At 40.2% G+C, this 27,764-nt stretch overlaps 1 protein-coding gene across 1 annotated transcript; it reads right to left on the minus strand.

Moving 5' to 3' along the window:
• Positions 1–2,788: 2,788 nt before the first annotated feature.
• Positions 2,789–27,154, minus strand: LOC128359354 (mucin-2-like). Its single transcript, XM_053319847.1, is given in 43 exon segments — positions 2,789–2,950; positions 3,492–3,617; positions 3,728–3,823; positions 4,368–4,429; positions 4,543–4,720; positions 4,815–4,846; positions 4,953–5,053; positions 5,214–5,283; positions 5,477–5,652; positions 5,772–5,985; positions 6,088–6,251; positions 6,365–6,632; positions 6,736–6,935; positions 7,049–7,111; positions 7,726–9,605; positions 9,873–10,803; positions 13,720–14,630; positions 17,211–17,386; positions 17,622–17,750; positions 19,364–19,520; positions 19,608–19,847; positions 19,993–20,172; positions 20,268–20,378; positions 20,664–20,802; positions 20,904–21,055; positions 21,202–21,296; positions 21,382–21,434; positions 21,569–21,824; positions 21,937–22,063; positions 22,150–22,244; positions 22,379–22,543; positions 23,852–23,989; positions 24,107–24,176; positions 24,263–24,376; positions 24,504–24,642; positions 24,895–25,009; positions 25,109–25,234; positions 25,636–25,852; positions 25,946–26,070; positions 26,171–26,261; positions 26,453–26,567; positions 26,654–26,909; positions 27,079–27,154. Coding segments are annotated over 43 exon segments (9,291 nt in total).
• Positions 27,155–27,764: the final 610 nt, after the last annotated feature.

The raw sequence follows: 27,764 nt of genomic DNA on the forward strand, positions 1-27,764 counted from the left end.
AACTTTACATTGCACTTTCATTTCCAAGCTTTTACAATTGATATGATGACCCAGCTGTAAGTGATTAACAACTGAGTGCAAATGTAAGAGCTCCCTCCAGATCTATCGGCGATCAATGCTCATCGTCTGGAGAAGGTAGCATCCTTGCCACACCATGCAAAGCATTATGATTATGTCACAGCAAAGGAGGTGTTGTTTTTCTTTCAGCAAACCAGTAATACCAGGTTTATCTTTGATAGGTTTGTCTATGGTGTCATGCTGAACACCCCCCTTAGCTGTGTCAAATCAAAACATCAAAACATACCATGACCAGTCGTGAGATATGACTGATGTCCATGGACGTTGTTTTTTAGCCTAAAATCTGATCCACCCATTATGACCTTTATTTAGCTCAAGAATAGTTGGGCTGTAGTCTGCCTGATTTGGTCCATATTTTGCTCATGAAAATAACACATTACAGCAGGTGGAGAATTATATCTCTAATGTGAGTTGTGTACACTACATGCAAATTAGTCTTTCTGCACATATCTGAACTTATTCACTGCTGTTCAAAACCTAATTTATATCATATTTCTATTAATAAACCATGTCATGCAAATAACTTTTTACCAGGGCAGGAGCACCAACAGGAATATGAAAATATGTCACACTGGGCCCCAACACCCCACCATCACAGACCACACCCTGTCCAATTGCTGTAACCACACCTCCAAACTGACCTGTAGTCTTGCAACTCTCAAGTAGTCCAATACTTACTGTAAATATTAACAGATAGTGAGCTGTGAAAACATAACACTGTGTAGACATGCGTGTGATGCTCTGCATGCAGTGAAATTAATATTTGATGCAAGACTCCTACCATCTAATGTGCTGAACGACTTTTTTGTTTGTTTGTTTGTTTTACAATTTAAATGTAATTTCTATGGTAAATACCCGCTCCTCAGAATAGCTTACCCAAAAGAAAGTTTACCTGCACGGTGAGCAAAAGTAATGTTCACCTCTTTAACTGTGGACTAATCTACCATGTTGATTTTCACCACTCGTGGATTACACCCACTTTTCTTTGTGAAAAATTGTGTGTCACACTGTCGCCATTTCTTTTCTCTCCCTTGTCTTTCGTTTTGTTTTTGGAATCCAGAATTTCCTTTAGTAGGCTTAAACATGATGGTCCATCGACACTCCTCACTCACAATTCTCGCAAGTACTGTTCTCACATGGTTTAGGGGCAGGACCAAACCATTTCATGTAAATGAGGGGGGAGATGGGGGGTGTTTTCTTTTTGTCCTAAAAATTAAAAAATCTTTTTTTTCTTGGTACATTGTAATTAAAATATATTATGAATGGTTACAGGTCAATAATTAATTTTATTAATTAATATGGATATTTTAATTTTTAGGTCACTGCTCAGTCAGAGGCACCTAACTTGATTGGTTTCAGTGATGAACATGTAAATATCAGCCAGTATTGCTTGTAAAGTCACATGATATTATTCTTTAAAAAAAAATCTTTTGACATTTTGTCTTAATTGGATGAGTGGGTCGAAGAAACAGAAAGAAGACAGAAGAAAGGTCTCTAGCTGGGGTCGTGTCTGCATCCATGTTTGCACCAGAATAATTCACAGTTTTGAATAACCATTCAGCTACCCCAGGGGTCATGTAATGTACCCCTTACATGATGTGATTCTAACATTGTACTGTTTGACTATACTATATAGTATAATAATATAATAATTTTGTGTAGCTTTCTGGATTTTTGATTTCTGATATGCCAATCATTTTTCAATTTATTTTGGCTGATTGTTGATACAGATATATGCACATATTGTTTTCAACCATTTACTAAGTATGGTCAGGAAGGCGATATATAAAGAAAACTTAGTTAAAACTGCGACTGGAGAAGCTCAGCACTAAAACGTAATAACGTATAAACGTAGAATATGTTTTTTTCAGAGTGGTAAATCAGTCAGTTGATTTGTTTCCTATCTGTGCAGCCAAGCACAGCAGCTCAATTTCAAGGACGTACAAGATATCTACAATATTTCTATTTGATACAATGGTGAAGCCTTAAACTAATAAAAAATAATAATTTTGTATCTGAATATTTTACTCAGCATACACATCATACAACTTCAATGAGGAGTTGGAACAAGCTGGTACAGAATATATAGCACATGATACTGTCAGTGTGAAATAAAATGACAACTTAAAAGAAGTAAAAAGGGAAAACTGCAATAGGGGTTAACAATATTTTCCTTTTTCATATTATTTACCAGCAGGAGCTCAAAGTAGTGTCATCAACTGTGTCAAACTGGCTATGCTTAGATGATAGCTTTACTGATCACTCAATTGATATGTTAATTCAGCTGTGGCAAAAGGTAAATACCAACTTTATCACTGTCCAAAGGATCCAGAGATGTGTGAGTTGTCTGCGACTTGCATTCATTCATGGGTAGGGGAAGCAAAATCCATAGCTAATGGAAACTAAATTCATAAATATGAATATTTTTAAGTGATTTTTGGCAATGAAGTCTGCTGTGTCGTTTCTGGGCACCTCTCTGACATACTAATTTCATGTTGGTGGTATGTGTATTATTTGCTGATCAAGCTATGGATCAGACACCAACATGCATTTATTTGAATATGCTCAAATAAGAAAAAATGAGACATGATCAAAGTTGCATCTTTTTATTTGATCAGTGGTTAAATACTCTCTATAATGGCAATTACTTTGTAAGAGATGTAATCATTATTAGGACAATATAGGAAGAAATTTCCATACATATTTTCAGTTACACTAGTTTGAAGCTTCGCCTTTTGCGACCTGGATGTCCTGCAGCACTTTTGCAGTCTGTGTGGCTACAGCCACACTCCTCCACATGAATGTATGTGTAAGGAACCACTTCTCCATCGAGACAATGCAAGTCAACAGTGCGATTGCTGTAGCGGGTCTCCTTACAGCATGAGCAAGAATGCTGCATAGTCCTTGTTAATTCAGAGTACCTGAAGAAAGCAGAGGTAGGATTCATTAATTTAATCAATTAACTTGAAATATTTACAAACCATAACTGAGCATTTTTAAGCAGAGGTTTGAGAAATGTTAGCAATATCATCCTTACTTGGTAAAAGTGTTGCAGGATCCTTCACAATATGGCATATATATCTTCTGGTTAGACTGACAGTCATTGTGTATTATTTCAGTTCTCATGGACACTAACTTGCAAGCCTTCTCCTTCTCCACACCTTTTCAAAAGAGACGCACAAGCTTAGTTAGCTTTAGTAGCTTTAGTTATTAGGTGTTTTATGTAATGATCCACTAGTCAAAAGTAAAGAAAATGTCACAAATACTCACAAATTTTACAACAGCCATTTGCTGCAGTTTGAATTGTGTCCTAAAGAGGCAAATATACAACATAAATAGAGTTTCTTCCATAGTAAATTTTGTTCTTAAAGACACAGTAAATCCAGATGAATTTATAGAAAATGATAACTTACAGGTTGGCAGTTGCTCTCGTTGAATAGCGGGCAGACAATGCGTGAACTTATGGCTGTAAAAGTCTCACCACTCTTAACACAGGTGTAATGCTCACACTTCTCAGGTGGTGACCAGGTTTCTCCAAGCTGAAGTGCAGGAGAGGAGCATATGCATCAAAACATCAAAATATGGAGATATTTTTGCCTATTAAATGTAAACATGTAAATTTGCAGCCAACACAGACGATGCAACTCACCTTCAAGACCTGTTTGGTACCATTAACATTAAAGATACAGTGTGTCTGTACACATCTCCCACAGCATTCTGAATCTGTTTCCACATATTCATAACCCTGAGAAAAAGAGAGGAATAAGTTTTAAGTTTCAGTGTTATGATTTCACCCTTGTATGTTTTGTGCACATGAAAATAATGGATGTAATTTCTCATACCTTGTCACAATGTTTGTCACATTGTATAAAGTCACAATTGACTTTGAATAGACCAGAGTTGGGGTCCAACTCATTGTTACAGGTACAATTCTGACATTCAATCCCAGGAACTGAAACACCAAGCTAGCAAATAAAGAGGAAATTTGTTCAAACTTGTATTTTTAGCCATACAGAACTTAAAGTGCAACAGAAATCATTAAATGACAAAAGTGATCAATTAATCAATTGCATAACAAAACTTATTCAACAACTCATTTACCTGGTATTCAACGTTTTTGTGGACACAAACTCTTTTAGGCTCTAGGATGGAGTAAGATACAAGCCGAGTCAATGAAAGTCATGAAAAATTGTCAATGCAGTCATTAGGTTTTACAAGAATTTGAACTGTGAAGTCAAGTGCTCACCACATGAATATTCTGGACAGCATTTTCCCTCAGGAACACTGACAGTCGGCTGATATCCAACTGGACATTTGTGGATGTTCATTGGGCAAGTATTGCTGTGACATTCTGTAGAGATGATACAATTATGAGAGTACATAGCTGATAGCCATCTTTAAGAATCCATATAAATGTAGAGCATTCTGAAAACTCTGAAAGACAAATGATGCTACATGTCTTACGGCAGACATAAGTAGTACAGCAGGGATCTGATGGATTAGTTTGGTTGACAAGGACGAATCCTGGACCAGTGCAGCTTGTTATAGGTGGTGCTGGGCACACCTTAGGCGTGCAAGTCACGGTCTTGGTGGACTCCTCACATTTGCAGTTTTGGCATTTGTACTCAAATCTTTCATTAATCTGAAAGAATAAACCGCACATAGTAGTGACTTAATTGTGTCTTGGAGCAAGTAAACAAAGAAGGTTGGGATTTTGAGAAGAAGATTATGCTCACCTCACGAGGAATGTTCTCAGGATCAAGACATCCTGTTGAAAAATTAGGATTGTCGAAAATTAACAATTCCATCGGGCTTAAAGAGTGATATGATATAATCAGCTCATGATAAGACTAGAGGATATACACCACACTCACCACACTTATCAACACATATGCCAGACTCCTTGTTGAAGAGCTTCATTCCATCAGGACAAAAGCAGCCCTCAGTTGTGAAGTTCATGGGTTGGTCAGCAAGACTGTAAAATACAATAATCAAGAACAAAATCAGTGGTACTCCTTACTCTGTTCAGATCTCTAAAAGACAATTTATTTAATACAGCGGAGTTGCAGTTGTCTACTATGAGTATAGCCCCAGGGATATAAACCATATAATTAATGCACTCTGTTAAGACTTACTTGTCTGCACAAGTTGGCTGTTCTACAAGACCACATGGCTTGTAAACTTTGTCTGATGGGCAGTCAATGGCTGTTAGTGAAGAAAAGAACAATATATTTATATATGTATACAATTGGTTCTACATACTACCTAGGTACTGTATATAATAAAATGTACAGCAACAAGTTCAATGTGTGTTAAATGCAACGAATGTAAAAACATTAGTTACCCCTACTGGCACCACTGATCACAACTTACAGTAAAATAATAAAGGGGTGCTTACCACAATGTGTGGTGTGGTTCCTCCAATGAAGGCAAACTCCAGCCTGTGCACAAGCAGCAGCATAAGTCTGCAAACTCATGCATTCCATTGCTGGGTTGGAAGAATGGCAACTATCATAAACACAACCTCGGTAGTATTTGTCAGGATCAACAAAGCCATGACACTTTGCAAAGACACTGTGGGAGTAAAACACAAATTAGATGACAAAAAAAACTATGTTACAAAAGGAAAAAGGTGAGAAAACTGCAAAATATCAAAGTTATCAGGTTAAATTAATTAATTATAGAATGTGTACCCGATCTTAAGATCATCACAAATAGAGTCGTTCCTGCATGGAGTTTCACGTTCTGGGGGTACGGGTATGGGTACATGGGGGATATCAGTTGGTATCTTACAGTTGGGTTGGTAAAAGTATGGTGCAGGCCAATAGTCAGCCATCACAGCACAATTTTGCACCAGTTGGCCTCCAGGTAACCTGCAGTCATCAGCCTGGTTGTTGTTGCATGTTCCTGTCAGCAGTCACATAATAGTTAATATTATCATATTACCTTGTAGTAAGACAATAATTAATGATTTAACAATGTTGCCACTGGACAGAGAGATCATCTTACCACAATGGCCCTGTGTGTTGTTGCCAAAGTATTGATAGGGGAGGGTCACACTGAAGCCAGTTATTCCAAATGTAATGACCGCTTTTAGGAGAGGGATCTCCAAAACCAAGGTAATACCAGAATTCAAAATTTTCACACCTTGTTGCAAATGAGGTAGTTTCAGACTTACTCCATCTTTTAGTGCCTAAAAGGATAAATATGATATATATATATTTATATATTTATATATATATTTCAAAGTACGTCTAGTGAGTTTTATGAATGGCTATGATAAGACGTTCACATATATTGTTTTACCTCCAATTGCACTGGTCCCATAAGGTTATGATTCTTCAGTGTGAAAGTTTGTCCTTTATATTGTATGATTATAGATCGTGGACAAGACACATCTTGAGTGGGGTCACAGAAGACATTATCAATATATATCTTCAAATGATATTTTGGAAACATCTCTTCCATCAAGACATATGTACAGTTTCCTTGATAACTGTAGTACAATCCATCAAATGTGATATAATGAGGATCTCCCCAGCCTTCACATTCGCCTGAAAATAAATAAATAATAACAAGTTGTAATCTAAAATGTAATTAAAAGAAAACTATGAATCAATAAATATGTCATATCCTTTTAACTACAGAATGGCTTACAGTCACATGCGTAATATTGACAGCAGTGATACTCATCATACAGAAGAACAGGTTTCTTTCCATGGCTACAAGTAATCTCCTCAAGGGGTGGGCATTCATAAGGAACAATTTCAACCGTATTGTTCTCAATGCATCTTGCCATGGTGCAGTTGCACAATAAGAAGGTCTCGTTTTGCTGGTGTAAAGTGAAAAATACAGGGAAATCAGTTAGTTGTTTGTATTTTTTAAATACAAACAATTTATGTACTATAAGTATAACATACATAGTATATTCTGATATGCTAGATAAATGAAAATTCTTACTCCTACAGCCCATTCAGGGCAGGTAGGTTTATTAGGTGTAGGTGTAGGTGTAGGTGTAGGTGTAGTTGTAGTCCTGCAAGGTTCAGTCTTGTTCATGAACTCACAAGTATCAGAACAATTCATTGTGAGACATACACCTGATCCAATGTGCACCATGTCAAGTATTACGTCGCCTAAAGATGAAGAAAAAATATGAATAATTGAATAAACACAGAGAGATCTTCAAAAAGAAGAAGTAAATTCATATACCTTGTTAAAATAAATGAATTGCATTTCTTACCTGGACTAAAATGCTGGCCGTTAATTACACAGAAGCATTCTGTAGTGGAACTAGGAGTCGGTGGATGCACTGTGGATGTTACAGTTGTGGAAATGGTAGTTGGCCCTTCAGTTGTAATAGAAGGTACAGTGGATGGAGTTGTAGATGTAGTTGTGGTTGGCCCTTTAGTTGTAGTAGTTGGTGTGGTGGATGGGGTTGTAGATTTTGTGGTTGTGGTTGGCCCTTCAGTTGTAGTAGTTGGTGTGTTGGATGGGGTTGTAAATTTTGTGGTTGTGGTTGTGGTTGGGCTTTCAGTTGTAGTAGGAGTAGTGGTGGTTGGTGTTGTAGATGTTGTGGTTGTGGTTGGCCCTTCAGTTGTAGTAGGAGGTCCAGTGGATTGGGTTGTAGATTTTGTGGTTGTGGTTGGCCCTTCAGTTGTAGTAGCTGGTGTGGTGGACGGGCTTGTAGATTTGGTGGTTGTGGTTGGCCCTTCAGTTGTAGTAGGAGGTCCTGTGGATTGGGTTGTAGATTTTGGGATTGTAGTTGGCCCTTCAGTTGTAGTAGCTGGTGTGGTGGATGGGGTTGTAGATTTTGTGGTTGTGGTTGGCCCTTCAGTTGTAGTAGTAGGTCCAGTGGATTGGGTTGTAGATTTTGTGGTTGTGGTTTGCCCTTCAGTTGTAGTAGGAGGTCCAGTGGATGGGGTGGTAGATTTTGTGGTTGTGGTTGGCCCTTTAGTTGTAGTAGGAGGTCCAGTGGATTGGGTTGTAGATTTTGGGGTTGTGGTTGGCCCTTCAGTTGTAGTAGCTGGTGTGGTGGATGGGGTTGTAGATTTTGTGGTTGTGGTTGGCTCTTCAGTTATAGTAGGAGGTCCAGTGGATTGGGTTGTAGATTTTGTGGTTGTGGTTGGCCCTTCAGTTGTAGTAGCTGGTGTGGTGGACGGGGTTGTAGATTTTGTGGTTGTGGTTGGCTCTTCAGTTGTAGTAGTTAGTGTGGTGGATGGCCCTTCAGTTGTAGTAGCTGGTATGGTGGTTGGTGTTGTAGATGTTGTGGTTGTGGTTGGCCCTTCAGTTGTAGTAGGAGGTCCAGTGGATTGGGTTGTAGATTTTGTGGTTGTGGTTGGCCCTTCAGTTGTAGTAGCTGGTGTGGTGGACGGGCGTGTAGATTTTGTGGTTGTGGTTGGCCCTTCAGTTGTAGTAGGAGGTCCAGTGGATTGGGTTGTAGATTTTGTGGTTGTGGTTGACCCTTCAGTCGTAGTAGTAGTAGGTCCAGTGGATTGGGTTGTAGATTTTGTGGTTGTGGTTGGCCCTTCAGTTGTAGTAGCTGGTGTGGTGGACGGGCTTGTAGATTTTGTGGTTGTGGTTGGCCCTTCAGTTGTAGTAGGAGGTCCAGTGGATTGGGTTGTAGATTTTGGGGTTGTAGTTGGCCCTTCAGTTGTAGTAGCTGGTGTGGTGGATGGGGTTGTAGATTTTGTGGTTGTGGTTGGCTCTTCAGTTGTAGTAGGAGGTCCAGTGGATTGGGTTGTAGATTTTGGGGTTGTAGTTGGCCCTTCAGTTGTAGTAGCTGGTGTGGTGGTTGGTGTTGTAGATGTTGTGGTTGTGGTTGGCCCTTCAGTTGTAGTAGGAGGTCCAGTGGATTGGGTTGTAGATTTTGGGGTTGTAGTTGGCCCTTCAGTTGTAGTAGCTGGTGTGGTGGTTGGTGTTGTAGATGTTGTGGTTGTGGTTGGCCCTTCAGTTGTAGTAGGAGGTCCAGTGGATTGGGTTGTAGATTTTGTGGTTGTGGTTGGCCCTTCAGTTGTAGTAGCTGGTGTGGTGGACGGGGTTGTAGATTTTGTGGTTGTGGTTGGTTCTTCAGTTGTAGTAGTTAGTGTGGTGGATGGCCCTTCAGTTGTAGTAGCTGGTGTGGTGGTTGGTGTTGTAGATGTTGTGGTTGTGGTTGGCCCTTCAGTTGTAGTAGCTGGTGTGGTGGACGGGCTTGTAGATTTTGTGGTTGTGGTTGGCCCTTCAGTTGTAGTAGGAGGTCCAGTGGATTGGGTTGTAGATTTTGTGGTTGTGGTCGGCCCTTCAGTTGTAGTAGGAGGTCCAGTGGATTGGGTTGTAGATTTTGGGGTTGTAGTTGGCCCTTCAGTTGTAGTAGCTGGTGTGGTGGATGGGGTTGTAGATTTTGTGGTTGTGGTTGGCCCTTCAGTTGTAGTAGGAGGTCCAGTGGATTGGGTTGTAGATTTTGTGGTTGTGGTTGGCCCTTCAGTTGTAGTAGGAGGTCCAGTGGATGGGGTTGTAGATTTTGTGGTTGTGGTTGGCCCTTCAGTTGTAGAAGGAGGTCCAGTGGATTGGGTTGTAGATTTTGTGGTTGTGGTTGGCCCTTCAGTTGTAGTAGCTGGTGTGGTGGACGGGGTTGTAGATTTTGTGGTTGTGGATGGCCCTTCAGTTGTGGTAGGAGGTCCAGTGGATTGGGTTGTAGATTTTGGGGTTGTGGTTGGCCCTTCAGTTGTAGTAGGAGGTCCAGTGGATGGGGTTGTAGATGTTGTGGTTGTGGTTGGCCCTTCAGTTGTAGTAGGAGGTCCAGTGGATTGGGTTGTAGATTTTGTGGTTGTGGTTGGGCTTTCAGTTGTAGTAGCTGGTGTGGTGGACGGGGTTGTAGATTTTGTGGTTGTGGTTGGCCCTTCAGTTGTAGTAGGAGGTCCAGTGGATTGGGTTGTAGATTTTGAGGTTGTGGTTGGCCCTTCAGTTGTAGTAGTAGGTCCAGTGGATTGGGTTGTAGATTTTGTGGTTGTGGTTGGCCCTTCAGTTGTAGTAGCTGGTGTGGTGGACGGGGTTGTAAATTTTGTGGTTGTGGTTGGGCTTTCGGTTGTAGTAGGAGAAATTGTGGTTGATGTTGTGTTTGGAATGATTACAGGTACGGTTCTTATGGTTGATGTATATTGGGAATTAGTGATGATTGTTTCAGTTGTGGTTGAGCTTTCAGTAAATTCCGTTGTTGACCCCTTTGTGGTGATAGTAGTTGAAGTTATGGTTGTGGTTGGCCTCTCAGTTGTTGTAGGAGCAGTGGTGGTTGGTGTTGTAGATGTTGTGGTTGTGGTTGGGCTTTCAGTTGTAGTAGGAGTAGTAGTGGTTGGTGTTGTAGATATTGTAGTTGTGGTTGGGCTTTCAGTTGTAGTATGAGTAGTGGTGGTTGGTGTTGTAGATGTTGTAGTTGTGGTTGGGCTTTCAGTTGTAGTAGGAGTAGTGGTGGTTGGTTTTGTAGATGTTATGGTTGTGGTTGGGCTTTCATTTGAAGTAGGAGTAGTGGTGGTTGGTGTTGTAGATGTTGTAGTTGTGGTTGGGCTTTCAGTTGTAGTAGGAGATATGGTTGTTGATGTTGATGTTGATGGCGTTGTGGTATGACATATCTCTACCTCACAACAAACTCTGATCTTATAATTGAAACACTTAAATGGACGAATTGTCTGGTCCTCTTTTTTGCATATTAAGCCATATTCCAGATCACATGAAGCAACTTGTTGAGTTCCACTGACAAAGTCATTAAAACCCATTTCAGGATTTTGTGCTGCTCTACAATCAATTTCGTGTCGATTTTCACATATTTCTTTACCGCTGTTTGTGATGTTTTCATATGTTTCCCAGTCACTACCATCACTTTGTGGATTATGTACATCATACCATTCTGACCACTCACACGTTTTAATACATGGAGTAGTGGTTGGCCCTTCAGTTGTAGTAGTAGGTCCGGTGGATTGGGTTGTAGATTTTGTGGTTGTGGTTGGCCCTTCAGTTGTAGTAGGAGGTCCAGTGGATTGGGTGGTAGATTTTGAGGTTGTGGTTGGCCCTTCAGTTGTAGTAGGAGGTCCAGTGGATGGGGTTGTAGATTTTGTGGTTGTGGTTGGCCCTTCAGTTGTAGTAGGAGGTCCAGTGGATTGGGTTGTAGATTTTGGGGTTGTGGTTGGCCCTTCAGTTGTAGTAGCTGGTGTGGTGGACGGGGTTGTAGATTTTGGGGTTGTGGTTGGCCCTTCAGTTGTAGTAGTAGGTCCAGTGGATTGGGTTGTAGATTTTGTGGTTGTGGTTGGCCCTTCAGTTGTAGTAGTAGGTCCAGTGGATTGGGTTGTAGATTTTGTGGTTGTGGTTGGCCCTTCAGTTGTAGTAGGAGGTCCAGTAGATGGGGTTGTAGATTTTGTGGTTGTGGTTGGCCCTTTAGTTGTAGTAGCTGGTGTGGTGGACGGGGTTGTAGACATTGTGGTTGTGGTTGGCCCTTCAGTTGTAGTAGGAGGTCCAGTGGATTGGGTTGTAGATTTTGGGGTTGTGGCTGGCACTTCAGTTGTAGTAGGAGGTCCAGTGGATTGGGTTGTAGATTTTGTGGTTGTGGTTGGCCCTTCAGTTGTAGTAGGAGGTCCAGTGGATTGGGTTGTAGATTTTGTGGTTGTGGTTGGCTCTTCAGTTGTAGTAGGAGGTCCAGTGGATTGGGTTGTAGATTTTGGGGTTGTGGCTGGCCCTTCAGTTGTAGTAGGAGGTCCAGTGGATTGGGTTGTAGATTTTGTGGTTGTGGTTGGCCCTTCAGTTGTAGTAGGAGGTCCAGTGGATTGGGTTGTAGATTTTGTGGTTGTGGTTGGCTCTTCAGTTGTAGTAGGAGGTCCAGTGGATTGGGTTGTAGATTTTGTAGTTGTGGTTGGCCCTTCAGTTGTAGTAGGAGGTCCAGTGGATGGGGTTGTAGATTTTGTGGTTGTGGTTGGCCCTTCAGTTGTAGTAGCTGGTGTGGTGGACGGGGTTGTAGATATTGTGGTTGTGGTTGGCCCTTCAGTTGTAGTAGGAGGTCCAGTGGATTGGGTTGTAGATTTTGGGGTTGTGGCTGGCACTTCAGTTGTAGTAGGAGGTCCAGTGGATTGGGTTGTAGATTTTGTGGTTGTGGTTGGCCCTTCAGTTGTAGTAGGAGGTCCAGTGGATTCGGTTGTAGATTTTGTGGTTGTGGTTGGCTCTTCAGTTGTAGTAGGAGGTCCAGTGGATTGGGTTGTAGATTTTGGGGTTGTGGTTGGCCCTTTAGTTGTAGTAGCTGGTGTGGTGGACGGGGTTGTAGATTTTGTGGTTGTGGTTGGCCCTTTAGTTGTAGTAGGAGGTCCAGTGGATGGTGTTGTAGATATTGTAGTTGTGGTTGGGCTTTCAGTTGTAGTAGGAGTAGTGGTGGTTGGTGTTGTAGATGTTGTGGTTGTGGTTGGGCTTTCAGTTGTAGTAGGAGTAGTGGTGGTTGGTGTTGTAGATGTTGTAGTTGTGGTTGGGCTTTCAGTTGTAGTAGGAGATATGGTTGTTGATGTTGATGTTGATGGTGTTGTGGTATGACATATCTCTACCTCACAACAAACTCTGATCTTATAATTGAAACACTTAAATGGACGAATTGTCTGGTCCTCTTTTTTGCATATTAAGCCATATTCCAGATCACATGAAGCAACTTGTTGAGTTCCACTGACAAAGTCATTAAAACCCATGTTAGGATTTTGTGTTGCTCTACAATCAATTTCGTGTCGATTTTCACATATTTCTTTACCGCTGTTTGTGATGTTTTCATATGTTTCCCAGTCACTACCATCACTTTGTGGATTATGCACATCATACCATTCTGACCACTCACACGTATTAATACATGGAGTAGTGGTTGGCCCTTCAGTTGTAGTAGCAGGTCCAGTGGATTGGGTTGTAGATTTTGTGGTTGTGGTTGGCCCTTCAGTTGTAGTAGCTGGTGTGGTGGATGGGGTTGTAGATTTTGTGGTTGTGGTTGGCCCTTCAGTTGTAGTAGGAGGTCCAGTGGATTGGGTTGTAGATTTTGTGGTTGTGGTTGGCCCTTCAGTTGTAGTAGGAGGTCCAGTGGATTGGGTTGTAGATTTTGTGGGTGTGGTTGGCTCTTCAGTTGTAGTAGGAGGTCCAGTGGATGGGGTTGTAGATTTTGTGGTTGTGGTTGGCCCTTCAGTTGTAGTAGGAGGTCCAGTGGATTGGGTTGTAGATTTTGTGGGTGTGGTTGGCCCTTCAGTTGTAGTAGGAGGTCCAGTGGATTGGGTTGTAGATTTTGTGGTTGTGGTTGGCCCTTCAGTTGTAGTAGCTGGTGCGGTGGATGGGGTTGTAGATTTTGTGGTTGTGGTTGGCTCTTCAGTTGTAGTAGGAGGTCCAGTGGATTGGGTTGTAGATTTTGAGGTTGTGGTTGGCCCTTCAGTTGTAGTAGCTGGTGCGGTGGATGGGGTTGTAGATTTTGTGGTTATGGTTGGCCCTTCAGTTGTAGTAGGAGGTCCAGTGGATTGGGTTGTAGATTTTGTGGTTGTGGTTGGCCCTTCAGTTGTAGTAGTAGGTCCAGTGGATTGGGTTGTAGATTTTGTGGTTGTGGTTGACCCTTCAGTTGTAGTAGGAGGTCCAGTGGATGGGGTTGTAGATTTTGTGGTTGTGGTTGGCCCTTTAGTTGTAGTAGCTGGTGTGGTGGACGGGGTTGTAGATATTGTGGTTGTGGTTGGCCCTTCAGTTGTAGTAGGAGGTCCAGTGGATTGGGTTGTAGATTTTGTGGTTGTGGTTGGCCCTTCAGTTGTAGTAGGAGGTCCAGTGGATTGGGTTGTAGATTTTGTGGTTGTGGTTGGCCCTTCAGTTGTAGTAGGAGGTCCAGTGGATTGGGTTGTAGATTTTGTGGTTGTGGTTGGCCCTTTAGTTGTAGTAGCTGGTGTGGTGGACGGGCTTGTAGATTTTGTGGTTGTGGTTGGCCCTTCAGTTGTAGTAGGAGGTCCAGTGGATTGGGTTGTAGATTTTGTGGGTGTGGTTGGCTCTTCAGTTGTAGTAGGAGGTCCAGTGGATGGGGTTGTAGATTTTGTGGTTGTGGTTGGCCCTTCAGTTGTAGTAGCTGGTGTGGTGGACGGGCTTGTAGATTTTGTGGTTGTGGTTGGCCCTTCAGTTGTAGTAGGAGGTCCAGTGGATTGGGTTGTAGATTTTGTGGTTGTGGTTGGCCCTTCAGTTGTAGTAGGAGGTCCAGTGGATTGGGTTGTAGATTTTGTGGGTGTGGTTGGCTCTTCAGTTGTAGTAGGAGGTCCAGTGGATGGGGTTGTAGATTTTGTGGTTGTGGTTGGCCCTTCAGTTGTAGTAGCTGGTGTGGTGGACGGGCTTGTAGATTTTGTGGTTGTGGTTGGCCCTTCAGTTGTAGTAGGAGGTCCAGTGGATTGGGTTGTAGATTTTGTGGGTGTGGTTGGCTCTTCAGTTGTAGTAGGAGGTCCAGTGGATGGGGTTGTAGATTTTGTGGTTGTGGTTGGCCCTTCAGTTGTAGTAGCTGGTGTGGTGGATGGGCTTGTAGATTTTGTGGTTGTGGTTGGCCCTTCAGTTGTAGTAGGAGGTCCAGTGGATTGGGTTGTAGATTTTGTGGTTGTGGTTGGCCCTTCAGTTGTAGTAGGAGGTCCAGTGGATTGGGTTGTAGATTTTGTGGGTGTGGTTGGCTCTTCAGTTGTAGTAGGAGGTCCAGTGGATGGGGTTGTAGATTTTGTGGTTGTGGTTGACCCTTCAGTTGTAGTAGGAGGTCCAGTGGATTGGGTTGTAGATTTTGTGGTTGTGGTTGGCCCTTCAGTTGTAGTAGGAGGTCCAGTGGATTGGGTTGTAGATTTTGGGGTTGTGTTTGGCCCTTCAGTTGTAGTAGTTGGTGTGGTGGATGGGGTTGTAAATTTTGTGGTTGTGGTTGGGCTTTCAGTTGTAGTAGGAGTAGTGGTGGTTGGTGTTGTAGTTGTGGTTGGGCTTTCAGTTGTAGTAGGAGTAGTGGTGGTTGGTGTTGTAGATGTTGTGGTTGTGGTTGGGCTTTCAGTTGTAGTAGGAGTAGTGGTGGTTGGTGTTGTAGATGTTGTAGTTGTGGTTGGGCTTTCAGTTGTAGTAGGAGATATGGTTGTTGATGTTGATGTTGATGGCGTTGTGGTATGACATATCTCTACCTCACAACAAACTCTGATCTTATAATTGAAACACTTAAATGGACGAATTGTCTGGTCCTCTTTTTTGCATATTAAGCCATATTCCAGATCACATGAAGCAACTTGTTGAGTTCCACTGACAAAGTCATTAAAACCCATGTTAGGATTTTGTGTTGCTCTACAATCAATTTCGTGTCGATTTTCACATATTTCTTTACCGCTGTTTGTGATGTTTTCATATGTTTCCCAGTCACTACCATCACTTTGTGGATTATGCACATCATACCATTCTGACCACTCACACGTATTAATACATGGAGTAGTGGTTGGCCCTTCAGTTGTAGTAGCAGGTCCAGTGGATTGGGTTGTAGATTTTGTGGTTGTGGTTGGCCCTTCAGTTGTAGTAGCTGGTGTGGTGGATGGGGTTGTAGATTTTGTGGTTGTGGTTGGCCCTTCAGTTGTAGTAGGAGGTCCAGTGGATTGGGTTGTAGATTTTGTGGTTGTGGTTGGCCCTTTAGTTGTAGTAGCTGGTGTGGTGGACGGGCTTGTAGATTTTGTGGTTGTGGTTGGCCCTTCAGTTGTAGTAGGAGGTCCAGTGGATTGGGTTGTAGATTTTGTGGGTGTGGTTGGCTCTTCAGTTGTAGTAGGAGGTCCAGTGGATGGGGTTGTAGATTTTGTGGTTGTGGTTGGCCCTTCAGTTGTAGTAGCTGGTGTGGTGGACGGGCTTGTAGATTTTGTGGTTGTGGTTGGCCCTTCAGTTGTAGTAGGAGGTCCAGTGGATTGGGTTGTAGATTTTTTGGGTGTGGTTGGCTCTTCAGTTGTAGTAGGAGGTCCAGTGGATGGGGTTGTAGATTTTGTGGTTGTGGTTGGCCCTTCAGTTGTAGTAGGAGGTCCAGTGGATTGGGTTGTAGATTTTTTGGTTGTGGTTGGCCCTTCAGTTGTAGTAGGAGGTCCAGTGGATTGGGTTGTAGATTTTGTGGTTGTGGTTGGCCCTTCAGTTGTAGTAGCTGGTGTGGTGGATGGGCTTGTAGATGTTGTGGTTGTGGTTGGCCCTTCACTTGTAGTAGTAGGTCCAGTGGATTGGGTTGTAGATATTGTGGTTGTGGTTGGCCCTTCAGTTGTAGTAGGAGGTCCAGTGGATTGGGTTGTAGATTTTGTGGTTGTGGTTGGCCCTTCAGTTGTAGTAGCTGGTGTGGTGGACGGGGTTGTAGATTTTGTGGTTATGGTTGGCCCTTCAGTTGTAGTAGGAGGTCCAGTGGATTGGGTTGTAGATTTTGTGGTTATGGTTGGCCCTTCAGTTGTAGTAGCTGGTGTGGTGGATGGGGTTGTAGATTTTGTGGTTGTGGTTGGCCCTTCAGTTGTAGTAGCTGGTGTGGTGGATGGGGTTGTAGATTTTGTGGTTGTGGTGACAGTAGTTGTAGATGGTGTGGGTTCACATATCTCTACCTCACAACAAACTCTGATCTTATAATTTAAACACTTATATGGACGGCTTGTCTGGTCCTTTTTCTTGCATATTAAGCCATATTCCAGACCACATGAAGCAACTTGTTGAGTTTCACTCACAAAGTCATTAAAACCCATTTCAGGATTTTGTGTCGCTCTACAATCAATTTCTTGTCGATTTTCACATATTTCTTTACCACTATTTGTGATGTTTTCATATGTTTCCCAGTCACTACCATCAGTTTGTGGATTATGCACATCATACCATTCTGACCACTCACAAGTATTAATACATGGAGTAGTAGGGGTTTCAGTTGTTTGAGTACTAGACTCTGTGGTTGTGGTTGGCCCTTCTGTTGTAGTAGGGGTTTCAGGTTGTAGAGTTGTTGATCTTGTGGTTATCACCTGAATGGTAGTTGATGTTTCTGTTGTTAGGGTTGTAGATTTTGTCGTTGTGGTTGGGGGTTCTCTTTGTGTTGTTACAGGTGTAGTGACTGTAGTAATTGTTGTTGATATTGATGGTGTGACAGTTGAAATAGAGCAGGTTTCATTTTTAAATATTACTGTTTTATTAGTGCAGATGGCATAGTAGCACATTCCCAAGTTATCAGTGACATTGTAAATGACTTCATTTTCCTCATATCTTTTCCCGTTGTAAAAGCAACCATCACACTCCTCCACACATATCTGCTTCTCCTCATCAAATATTGGCTTATCCTCTGGACACATAGGGTAGCAGCCTGTAAAAATTATAGCATAAAGCATTGTACAATATGTTTTGACAATAAGAGCATTGTCATTCACATATTTTTTAAAGTATTGGAATGTGAATCTGGCCTGGTCTCTTAATATTTTATCACATACATTAATTATCACAAGTATACCAAGTAGGATCAACTCAGCATTTTAAATTTTAACTTAATGCAGTGGTTTTAGATTCAAAGTAAGATGGTAAGTTATGAATTGACCTCTTACCTTCTATGTTGGGTATAGAGTTGCTGCAAATTTCTTGTGGATTCAAACAGGTCTTGTAACAAGGTGTATGGCAAGGATGGTAGTGCCACTTGCATTCACCCAGTTCATTGTAGTAGTCACAAAAGACAGCTAAAATGAAAAGATACAGGATACGTTTGAATAAAGGAAATGTTAAGTAATCATAACTAATTAAGTTGTTTATGTAATTATTTATTAACAATCCGGTCTCTGTTCAATGTGTTACTTACTGAAAAGATATAAAACTTAAATTGCACCTATTGCTTTAGTGCCTGACAATCATAGACTGTATATAGTATGGACGTAATAGCCGTGATGTCACCCATTGGTTTGTGGATTGCTGCTTTGAGGCCAATAGTATTGGATCTGAGCAGCGCCATCTTAAAAATTTGAGGTGCATGTTGGAAAAAAAAGAACACGGATTCAACTTATATGGGCATCTGGAGGAGCAAGAGGACGGAGCGGGGGAGGTTGCGAGGGCTGGATCTCAGGGACCCCTACCTACCACAGTCTACACAGGCAACCTGGTGATGCTAACCAAGTTAGCTGTTACGACTAACTATAAACACAAAACTCCAGAGAAAATTGTCGGTGTGAAACACGTTCACAGGTATTTCCATACAGACTATCTGTCCGCCCTCCTGAACCTGTGAATCAATCAACCTGTCAATCACGACGTGGCCACATCCTAATGCATACCTGTTTTATCGTCAAATATAACATCAGGGATGCTAAATGTTCACAAATGAATATCAAACTGCATTGAAGAAGGCTTTAAATTAGCGATTGAGACCATAAACACATTTTGAAAACGTTTACTGAGGTTAGAAATCAAGTGAGAAGTTGGTGCAGTTCTAAGTTACTTCCACATTGGCCTCATTGCAGAGGACCGGAACTCCCCGTCTGCTGACAATTGCATTTAGTTGTAGCTAAATGTAGAAAGTCATAACTTTTTTCTAAATGAGAGAAAACTGTCATGAATGTTTAAGGAAAATACTCACTGTTAACGAGCAAGTTGCAGGTTGATTTTTTAAAATTTAAAAAAAAATTGTTTTGTGAGACATAGAGACCAAAATTAAGACAAAAGTTTTGGTATTTTGAGCAGTGCTCAAAACAACAATTTGTCATATTATGTCACAGTAGGGAGTCGCTCTCCCTGTCTCAGGTGCTGTATAGTGTGCTACTAGTCCTAATGAGTCTGAGTGCCTGTCATTTAGTCATTTTTTCCCGCTAATGTTATTGTGCAGTTTATAATTTTTCATAATTGTGATGAATAACGAACCTTAAGGCAATTTTGGAAACAAAACAAACACAAAACACTAACAGTCCTCAATAACATTTTGTAATACTAAATTACTACGAATTTAAGAGTATATTAATGTAAAACTATTAAATACATAAATTATTTTAGTCATTAAAAATTAAAATTTTCATAGAGCACTGATGACCTTAGACTGATGTACAGTAGCTTTTATTACGCGTGGAGTCCACTCAATTATATTCAATTTTTGAAATAAAAAAACAAACAAAGGACAGAATATGACCCACCTTGTTTATGAAGAAAAGAGTAACACAACCAATAACACATCAAACACATCTTGAAAAATCTCTAAGTCTCTGGGTTAAATTTTGCTGAGGTTATAAGAATTTGGGGATTGAAAAATTGGGGTTTGTCACAGAAAAAGCTGAAAGGTCTTACTTATAATTTAAGTTTGATTACTTACGACAGATTTCTGGAGTTCTCCATGCAACACAGACACCAGCCTCATTACAAGCTTGTGCATAAGCTGCAACTGATGAGCAGAAACATTCACAGTCTCCTCCAGTGTCACAGGCACATGAGTCTTTCACACAGTTTTCATAAAATGGACGTGGCTGTACCTGTTACCAAAATGTATGATAGATTTAAAAAAATGTGTTAATAATTAATCATATAAAATGATAAATCAAAAACAAATATTGTATTACCTTATTGTGGCAGTCTTTGAAAGTATCACCATTTATAATGTTGCACATCATTTTTGCCCAGTGATGTCGGTTGGGTTTTACTCCACAAGGATCCACATTAGTTTCCGCATCTGGACAACTGCTGGACACTTTCCAGCTGTTTGCAAATTCTAACAGATTGCTCACTTTCAGCTGACCCTGGGTGGTGAAGTCATTCTGTGCATCACCATCAAAATTTCCACACAGGCCACATACCTCTCCCTGTAGAGCCAAACAAAAGAGTCACCAAATTATTTTACATAGTGACCACATTCACTAAAAAATACTGTCACGTTACAAGGAATAGGCAGGAATAAATATACCTGTGTTATAATTACAAACAGAATATGCTATTGTATTGACTCACATTGTGCCGTGGTTCCAAGATGATGCGGACAGTTGTTTTCTTATCCCATAACACTGTCAGACCAATGGCAGATTCTATGACCAGATACAAACCAACTCTCCTTATTTTGTACTGAATCTCACTGCCATGTCCCTGGTCCTCCTCTTCATATTTACCCTTTGACAGTTTCACTTCCATTCTCTGTAATGTTAAATAGGATTATGTTGTTTTTATTAAAATGTAAGAACTGCTGTTTGATATTTTACTTAAATGTCAGGTGTTGTATGAAGTATTACCCCAAGTTGGATTCGGACAGTTTTGGAGCATGTGGTGCCTGTGGTGCCACATGGTACATTTTCTGTGATAACTCCGAAGTTGTCCTGTACTGTTTTATTGCCACATTTATTCTTAAAAGAGAGAGATGGTACAGTTACATGCATTTCATTCATTTCTTATTATGAGAAGCACTCATTTTAAAGTTAATGGAGGTAAACACAGCTTAATTCAGGCAAACATTTTTTCAGGCATCATATATTGACTGTCTTTCAACACTGATGTTCAAGATTAACACTAAATCATAAATCTATGAATTTCATGTGTAACAATTTCTGAGACAACGCCTGTATGAGGGGAATACGACTCATAAGACACATAAAACTGTGAATTGGATGATGTTGACATCCGTTGTTTACCTTGACAGCAACATAGGAACACTGTCCTTGAAACCCATATGTTCGCTGATCAAATGTAGTGTAATGACCACTTCCATAAATAAGGCAGGTTCCTGGGCATTTTTTCTTTGTGCACTCCCATTTTCCACTTTTGCAGGTACTAGATGCATCAGTAAGATTCAGATTCAGACATCTAGTAGATTCAGACATATAATATTTGTTCATCATAGTTTATTATTTCTTATCAAAACAAGGTCATACCAAGTGTTGCACTTGTTAGAAATTTGTGTTCCACGCATATAGAAATGCCCGTCATGCTGACATGGACATTCATGTTCTTTCACACAGGAACCTTTGCCATCATCAACAAGGCCAAATGGACAGCGACAGCCTGATTTACACTCTGTGGAGTCCTGGAAGGTAAAAAAATCACAAGTAATGGAAAACATTACATCATCAATGTAACATACTGTTTACTGTTAAATTTGGTAAATAAATTTTAGATTGTGTTATTTGTGATGGAGATGTAAATTTGGACACAGTGGAGAAAATGGCTCACACAATCATCATTGTCCAAATTTGAACAAGTTCGAGGGCAATACTGTCCTGTGCCAGCAGTGGAGCAGTTGAAGAATACTTTCGGAGATTGGCACTCTGTAACAGAAGCAGAAACTGATTACATATTGTCACATTGAATCGACAAAATTTTGTGTCATGTTTGAAAATCCCAAACCCTTACTTGATGAACGGGCTTTCCAAGAATGGCAGTGAAGCACTCCATTAGTGCACACACTAGAAGAAGACAAAAGATTCAGCATGCAACACAAAGTTATAAACTAACAATTCAGTTTCTATAAAGGAAAATCATCAGTCTAAGATCATTGATCTGAAGTGCAAGGCCACTGAAATGGAAACAACTGACTTACCAATGCTCATCCTTCATGTTTATAGACTTTCCTGGCTTGATGTAGACGCCATCGTGGTAGCATTGACATTTTGCCATGGGGACACAGATGCCCTTTTCATTTAGGTAGAGACCCTCGGCACAGGAGCAGCCATCCACAGGCAAGAAGTCAGAAGTGCAGCTCTCCTGCTTTGAGCCCAGTGATCTACACGTCAACTGGCATCTCTGATGCTTGTAAGAGAAGGTCTGGGATGCTGGGCAGCTTTTTGTGTATTTATCTGATTTATGCACAACATGAAAATGATTACAGTTTTAAGACGAACTATTAAAAGGGAAGATGTTAATCAAACTAAATCAAAGAAATCATCACTCAAATAAAGAAATCCTTACCGCACACTTTGTCTCTCCAATTTGTCAAGAACACTCCGTTTGATGCACAAGCTCGTGCGTAGGAGGAGAAGACGGCACACAGACAGGCCTCACTCTTCTCACAGTTACAGGTTGCATACGTACACCTCTACAGAAGACAAAAAACACTTTTAGAAAATGTGTCTCATCATCATCTAATTAAATGAAAGATAAACAGAAAATGTTTTTCTGTACCTTGTAGTACATCTCAGGATCCACCACCGAATGACACTGTGCGAAGGCATCATTTGCACTTATTAGCAAAGTGCACCATTGTTTAGCGTACTCCTCTGAAAGTGAGGAAACAGTAACAGTAAAACAGTTGTGTTTGACTGTGTAATAGCCTTAAATATAACATACTTGACAAGATGTAAGTGTTTAAATCACCAGATAATCAATAGAATAAAGAAGCAGAGCTGTTTACCATTTTCCACACTGAGGGAGCAGGGGTCATCAAGTCTTTCTTCTCTGTCTTCGCACTCAGCGTTAGCTTTCCAGGAGTTACTAAAAGTGATTGCTGTTCCCTCCACAATCTCCTGAGGAGTCTTCATGTCATCAGACAGGATCATGTTGTAGTTACCACATAAACCTGATAATGCAAAATATTTTGAATTTAGGAGTATTTGAACTAAAATAATGTTACAAATAATTATGCTCTGTGTTCAGGATAACTAAAAACACACATCTTGAAATAATGTTTAAAATATAAATTTTGTTAGTGCACATAAAAGACAAGGAGCTCTCTCCAGCTTGGCCACAGTTTACATGACACTGGTTGTAGGATTTACTAACTGTCACAGATGTGACCGACAACACATTTTGGAAACCTTTATTTAATTAAAGGAAACCAATTGAGAGCAACACTCTCAATTACAATGGTGCCCTGCAAATATACAACTAAACAATGTATAACAAAAAGTGTAAGAAATGTAAAACCTACAACATTATACCAAACAAATACATAACAAGCACAAGATAAATTACTTATAAAATACAATAAAGACTGCTGTCTTTATTATTACACAGGGACAAAAGAGACACATGGAAAAAACAGGAGCATTCATTGAGTAAAAACCATCCAACAGAATCTTATAATGTTCCAAGAATATAAAAGAAATGCATAATTTTAGGGAGTCCTAAAGCTTATTACACATTTGAGGATCACAATAGTTGAATGCAGGGATATCCAAATTAATACCTTCTTGTGAATGGGTAAGCTATCCCATATTTAAAAGTGTTAAAAGTTATGGTAAATAAAATAATATTTTATTTAGGATGGCTTTATAAATAAAAACACAACAGTGCGGTAAATGATGTCCTTCCAACTACCTCATAGAAGATTTAATGATAGAGATGATAACCCCACAATATTAAGGATTATTTGATTTAATTTAATCAAATTAAATTAAATCAAATACAAAAATACATTATACATTGAGATGTATACAGATGTGCACACAGATAAGTCCTAAATGATTAATTTGATTCTTCTGTGGGGTATTGTTTCCAATTATTGATAGCTTTTACTATATAGTATAGTATAGAATAGTATATCGTATTTTTAAAAATGAAGAAATGAGATGTTGCCATGCACAATTTGCCTACTCATTCAGAGCTTCTTGGCCAATAAGTATTACATGAATGTAGGCTATTTAATTGTTGTATGAAACAATGTTTGAAATATGTGAAAAGAGTATTGTCACAAACTATAATTTTATGGAGATTTGGACATTTTTCTCTTCTCAGTTAGTTACGCTGTTTTCATTTTTGACTATTTGGGTTGTGTATGCCAAAAAAGTCAAACAACAAAATTACTTTCACCATCCTCATCAGACAGTACTGTCACATATTTCATGATGACACTAATGCTTCATGTTCGGAAAAATGTGAAACTTACCACGTGTCTTTGATTTGTAGCTCTGTTCCAGGCTGACATACACTTGCATGACAGGCACATGTTGGATTTGAATTTGCAACCCAAAACTGGTCTGGAGCAAAATGTGAAAGGATGAAGCGTGGAATATGTTGATGTCACCTTTTGAATGAAAAGAGATACAAACAATATTGTAATATTGTGATATCATAGCACAAATGAAGGATTAAACTAATATGTTTAATTTTGTGTAATTCAGTTTCTTACTGTGTGACCTACCTGAATGGTACGGCAAACTGATGGTCTGCATATTCTGCTTTACTGTCCCATCAGAAGTGAAAATGAATGCCTGAATATAAACAGAATTGATCATTTGAGTGTTGCAGATCTGTGTGAATTGAAAACAGTAATCTTAGGTGACCGGCTTTAACTCACATTATTTCTGTCATTGTTCAGCAGGATTTTAAGGGACTTCAGACAAGTGTCAAACTCTTGGTTTACACATGGCATCAACTGGACCAGGATGTTGAACTTTGGACTATTGTCATCCTGCAATGTACACAGTACAAGCACAACTATATAAGTAAGATTGAACTTTTTTTTTTACATCAATTGATATGTATATGTCTTGTCCCACTGAATTGTACAAATATGAATCATTCACCTTGCTTTCCACCTTGGCCAAGGTGTAATAACAATCTCCGTGGAAGGTGAAAGTTTTCCCATCAAACGTAGTTACATGTGAACCCTCTTCAACAGCACATGTTGCAGGTGTTGGGAGGCTCTCACAACTCCATTTACCCTGAAAACATGTACTGAAACAACCCAAACAGTTTGAGATTTACAAAAAATGCACAATTAATGATATCAGATAATTCATTATGCTAAAATGGACTGCAAATATATAGAGCCTTTCTAGTCCTCTTGCACTCATTCACACACACTCAGTATCTTGCCCAAAGACACAGAGCTGGGAATCAAACACTAATTCTTTCGAGTAGTGGTTGACCCGCTCTACCTCCTGAGCCACAGCCGCCCAAAGAAATATTATGAAATATTTGACCTACCATTCCTCACTGCCTCGTTGGTAGACCTCACCAGAGTTATAGATTTTGTCGTGCTTGCACTGACATTCAGATTGAGCGATGCACCCTCTCATGGAAATATCATCAAACACAGTTCCTGAAATAGACAAAGGACAAAGTTATATAAAAGTGTGAATATAAATCAGCACAATATTATATAGTGAGAAACACTGGTTCATATGTGAATAGCACTGACCATTAGGACAGAAGCAGCCGTCCATTTTGTGGTCCTCACACAGTGAACTTGTGTCCGAGTGTGTGCAAGTGTTCATGCAAGGAGAACCACTCTCTTCATGAACCATGTTGAATGGGCACTGTTTAGCTGTGAGGAGACAGTACGATCGAAATAAACTGAGGTAGATGTGAATTAATGTGAATTATTCTATAGTATATCAAGGGTGAAGGTACAGTAACGAACACATTTTTTCCTTCAGTGTAACAAACTATTTGTGTACATGTAAAATTATATGGTGACCTTTAACACAGTATAATTTCACTGCATTAAAGTCAGCCAAGAAGAACTTAATTTAACTCATTTTATACAGTATATTTAGACCAAAAAAAGGTTTAAATGTCTCAACTGCATGATAAAATCACATTTAATAATTTTCTGACAGTAACTTTTACATCTTTAATTAGCTGCTTTTCATTGAGCTGATTTCAGTGTTTCAGTACTCTTGTTGTATAACATGTAAAGATGATGAGAAAACAGAAAAACTTTACCACAGAACTGAGGTGTCCTCCAGTTGGGAGGCTCTCCTCCAGCATGGGAACACTGTCGAGAGAACTCAGACAGTGTGCTGCAGACACAGAAGTTATTTGTACTGTTGATGCAGCCACACATGTCCTGCACACAGGCCTGGATGTAAGGTGCAGGGTCAATCAGTTTGGTGCAGGAGCTCCAGGACTCTGAATGCAGCATCTCGTTACAGGTGGTTTGCTAAAAGTGAAAAACAGGGTAGTAGAGACACAATTACTTTGCTGCAGAATATATTACCAAATATTTCTAATACTAGGTGGATAACAAACTCACAAACTCCACGCAAGAATCCGGCACAGTCACTTCCTCATCTTCCTCTTCATAGGGGTCCTCACAGACATCGTTTGGCCGATGGACTTTCTGTTTGTTGCCAAACTCAATAGGGCTAATTTTGCGGCCTGTACGTGATTATATTCACAGTGTTACAGGAATATAAATTAGTATGCAGTATGGGTTTGTTAACATAAAATGAATGAATAAATAGACAGAATAACCAACCATTACGAATGAACTCATTGTCAACAGAAACACCATTGAAGTCTCCACAAAGTCCACAAGTACGATTAGCATAATCATGATCCAGCTCTACCTAATAAAGACACAGTAACACAGCAAGAGATTATGACAAGTTTGGGATTTTGTCATTTTAATAATAAGCATGTACTATGAATGATTTACCAACCAAAATCTCTCTAATGTTCTCAATTTGATTTAACTGTCTGTTTTAATTTCACACACACAAAATGTAGAAGATGAACATTTTCATGTAGAAGCTTTTACCATGACTGCATCATCACCGTTCCACATGACAGTAATGCCAACTTTAGACTGGAGCTTGATGTAAACAGCATTTTTTTCCACTTGTACTCCACCATTGTAGTATGGCAATTTGACACTGAGAGAGAGAAAATGTTAACTCAATCTAAACACACAGAGAGTGAAATACGGTTGCGTGTACAGGTTATGTAGCTTTTTACTTACAGACCGTCATTCATCATGACCAGACTCTTGGTGAGGTGGAATGAAAGGTCATTGATGGTGACCACCACATAACTGACTGTAAGGTTTCCATTTTTCTCTTTTCTCTTCATGTGCACCGAGAACTCCTGGTAAGTCCCATGGCAATCGGAGGCCAGGTTGTATTCACACATACCAGGAAACTGGTAAATGTCACCATCAAACGTCTTGAAGTGCTCTCTGCCCCATGTGCTGCAGATGCTGCTGACATGGTTACGAACTGGGGAAGATTTAAACGTTTAGACAGCAGTTTGATTAATAAAATGAGCAAGAAGGTCAAATTAAAGACAATGGTGTACACTATGTATTCATGTGTATGTATAGCACAACAACCCATTCAATCAGTCAAAAAAAGACTCCCATAGTATTCAGAACAATGCATGGCTTACCCTGTTTGGCTTGGACATCTATAATGCTGGTAACCGATAAACCAAGGAAACATAACCACACACATCCCCACTTCATTGTTGCCACTGTGGGCTCGCTGTCACCAAGTCAGGTAATGGTCAGACTGTTCTCGACAGCCCTTTATATTGAGACTCATGACATGAGTGGGAACTCAAGTTTTATTGCTAAGACATCGTAAACATATGTTGAATGAAAGTTTGACGCCTTTCGCAAGTCCCATATAATTATTCCAAACATCCTCCTCATCTCTCAATTGAACAAATATGCTTGCACTTGTGCACACATTTCTAGAAGAATTAGCAGCAATAAAACAGCTTTGCAGACAGTGAGGTCCACTGTAGGACACATACGAACATTTGTCAAATGCACACAGAAAAAATGTACAAGCACAAGCATGTGAGTGCTACTGGTGTCATGTAAGTCAACAGTGACGTACAAAGATGTGTAGCAATGCACCAGTAAAGGCAGCCTGCTAGATAGCAAACATGGAAGTGACCAGTATAGGTTTCAAAATATTTTTTTAAAATTTGCCTTTGCAAATGTTATATGGGAGACAAAAAGCATCCATGAAGTTTGTCATGCCTCAATGTTACACAAAATGCATTTCATTGAGAAATACTTAATGTAACTAAAACTCAACTTTATTTATTCGCAAGAAAACTCCACA

Source organism: Scomber japonicus, chromosome 5, assembly GCF_027409825.1.
Source record: "Scomber japonicus isolate fScoJap1 chromosome 5, fScoJap1.pri, whole genome shotgun sequence".
NCBI classification, from domain to species: Eukaryota; Metazoa; Chordata; class Actinopteri; order Scombriformes; family Scombridae; genus Scomber; species Scomber japonicus.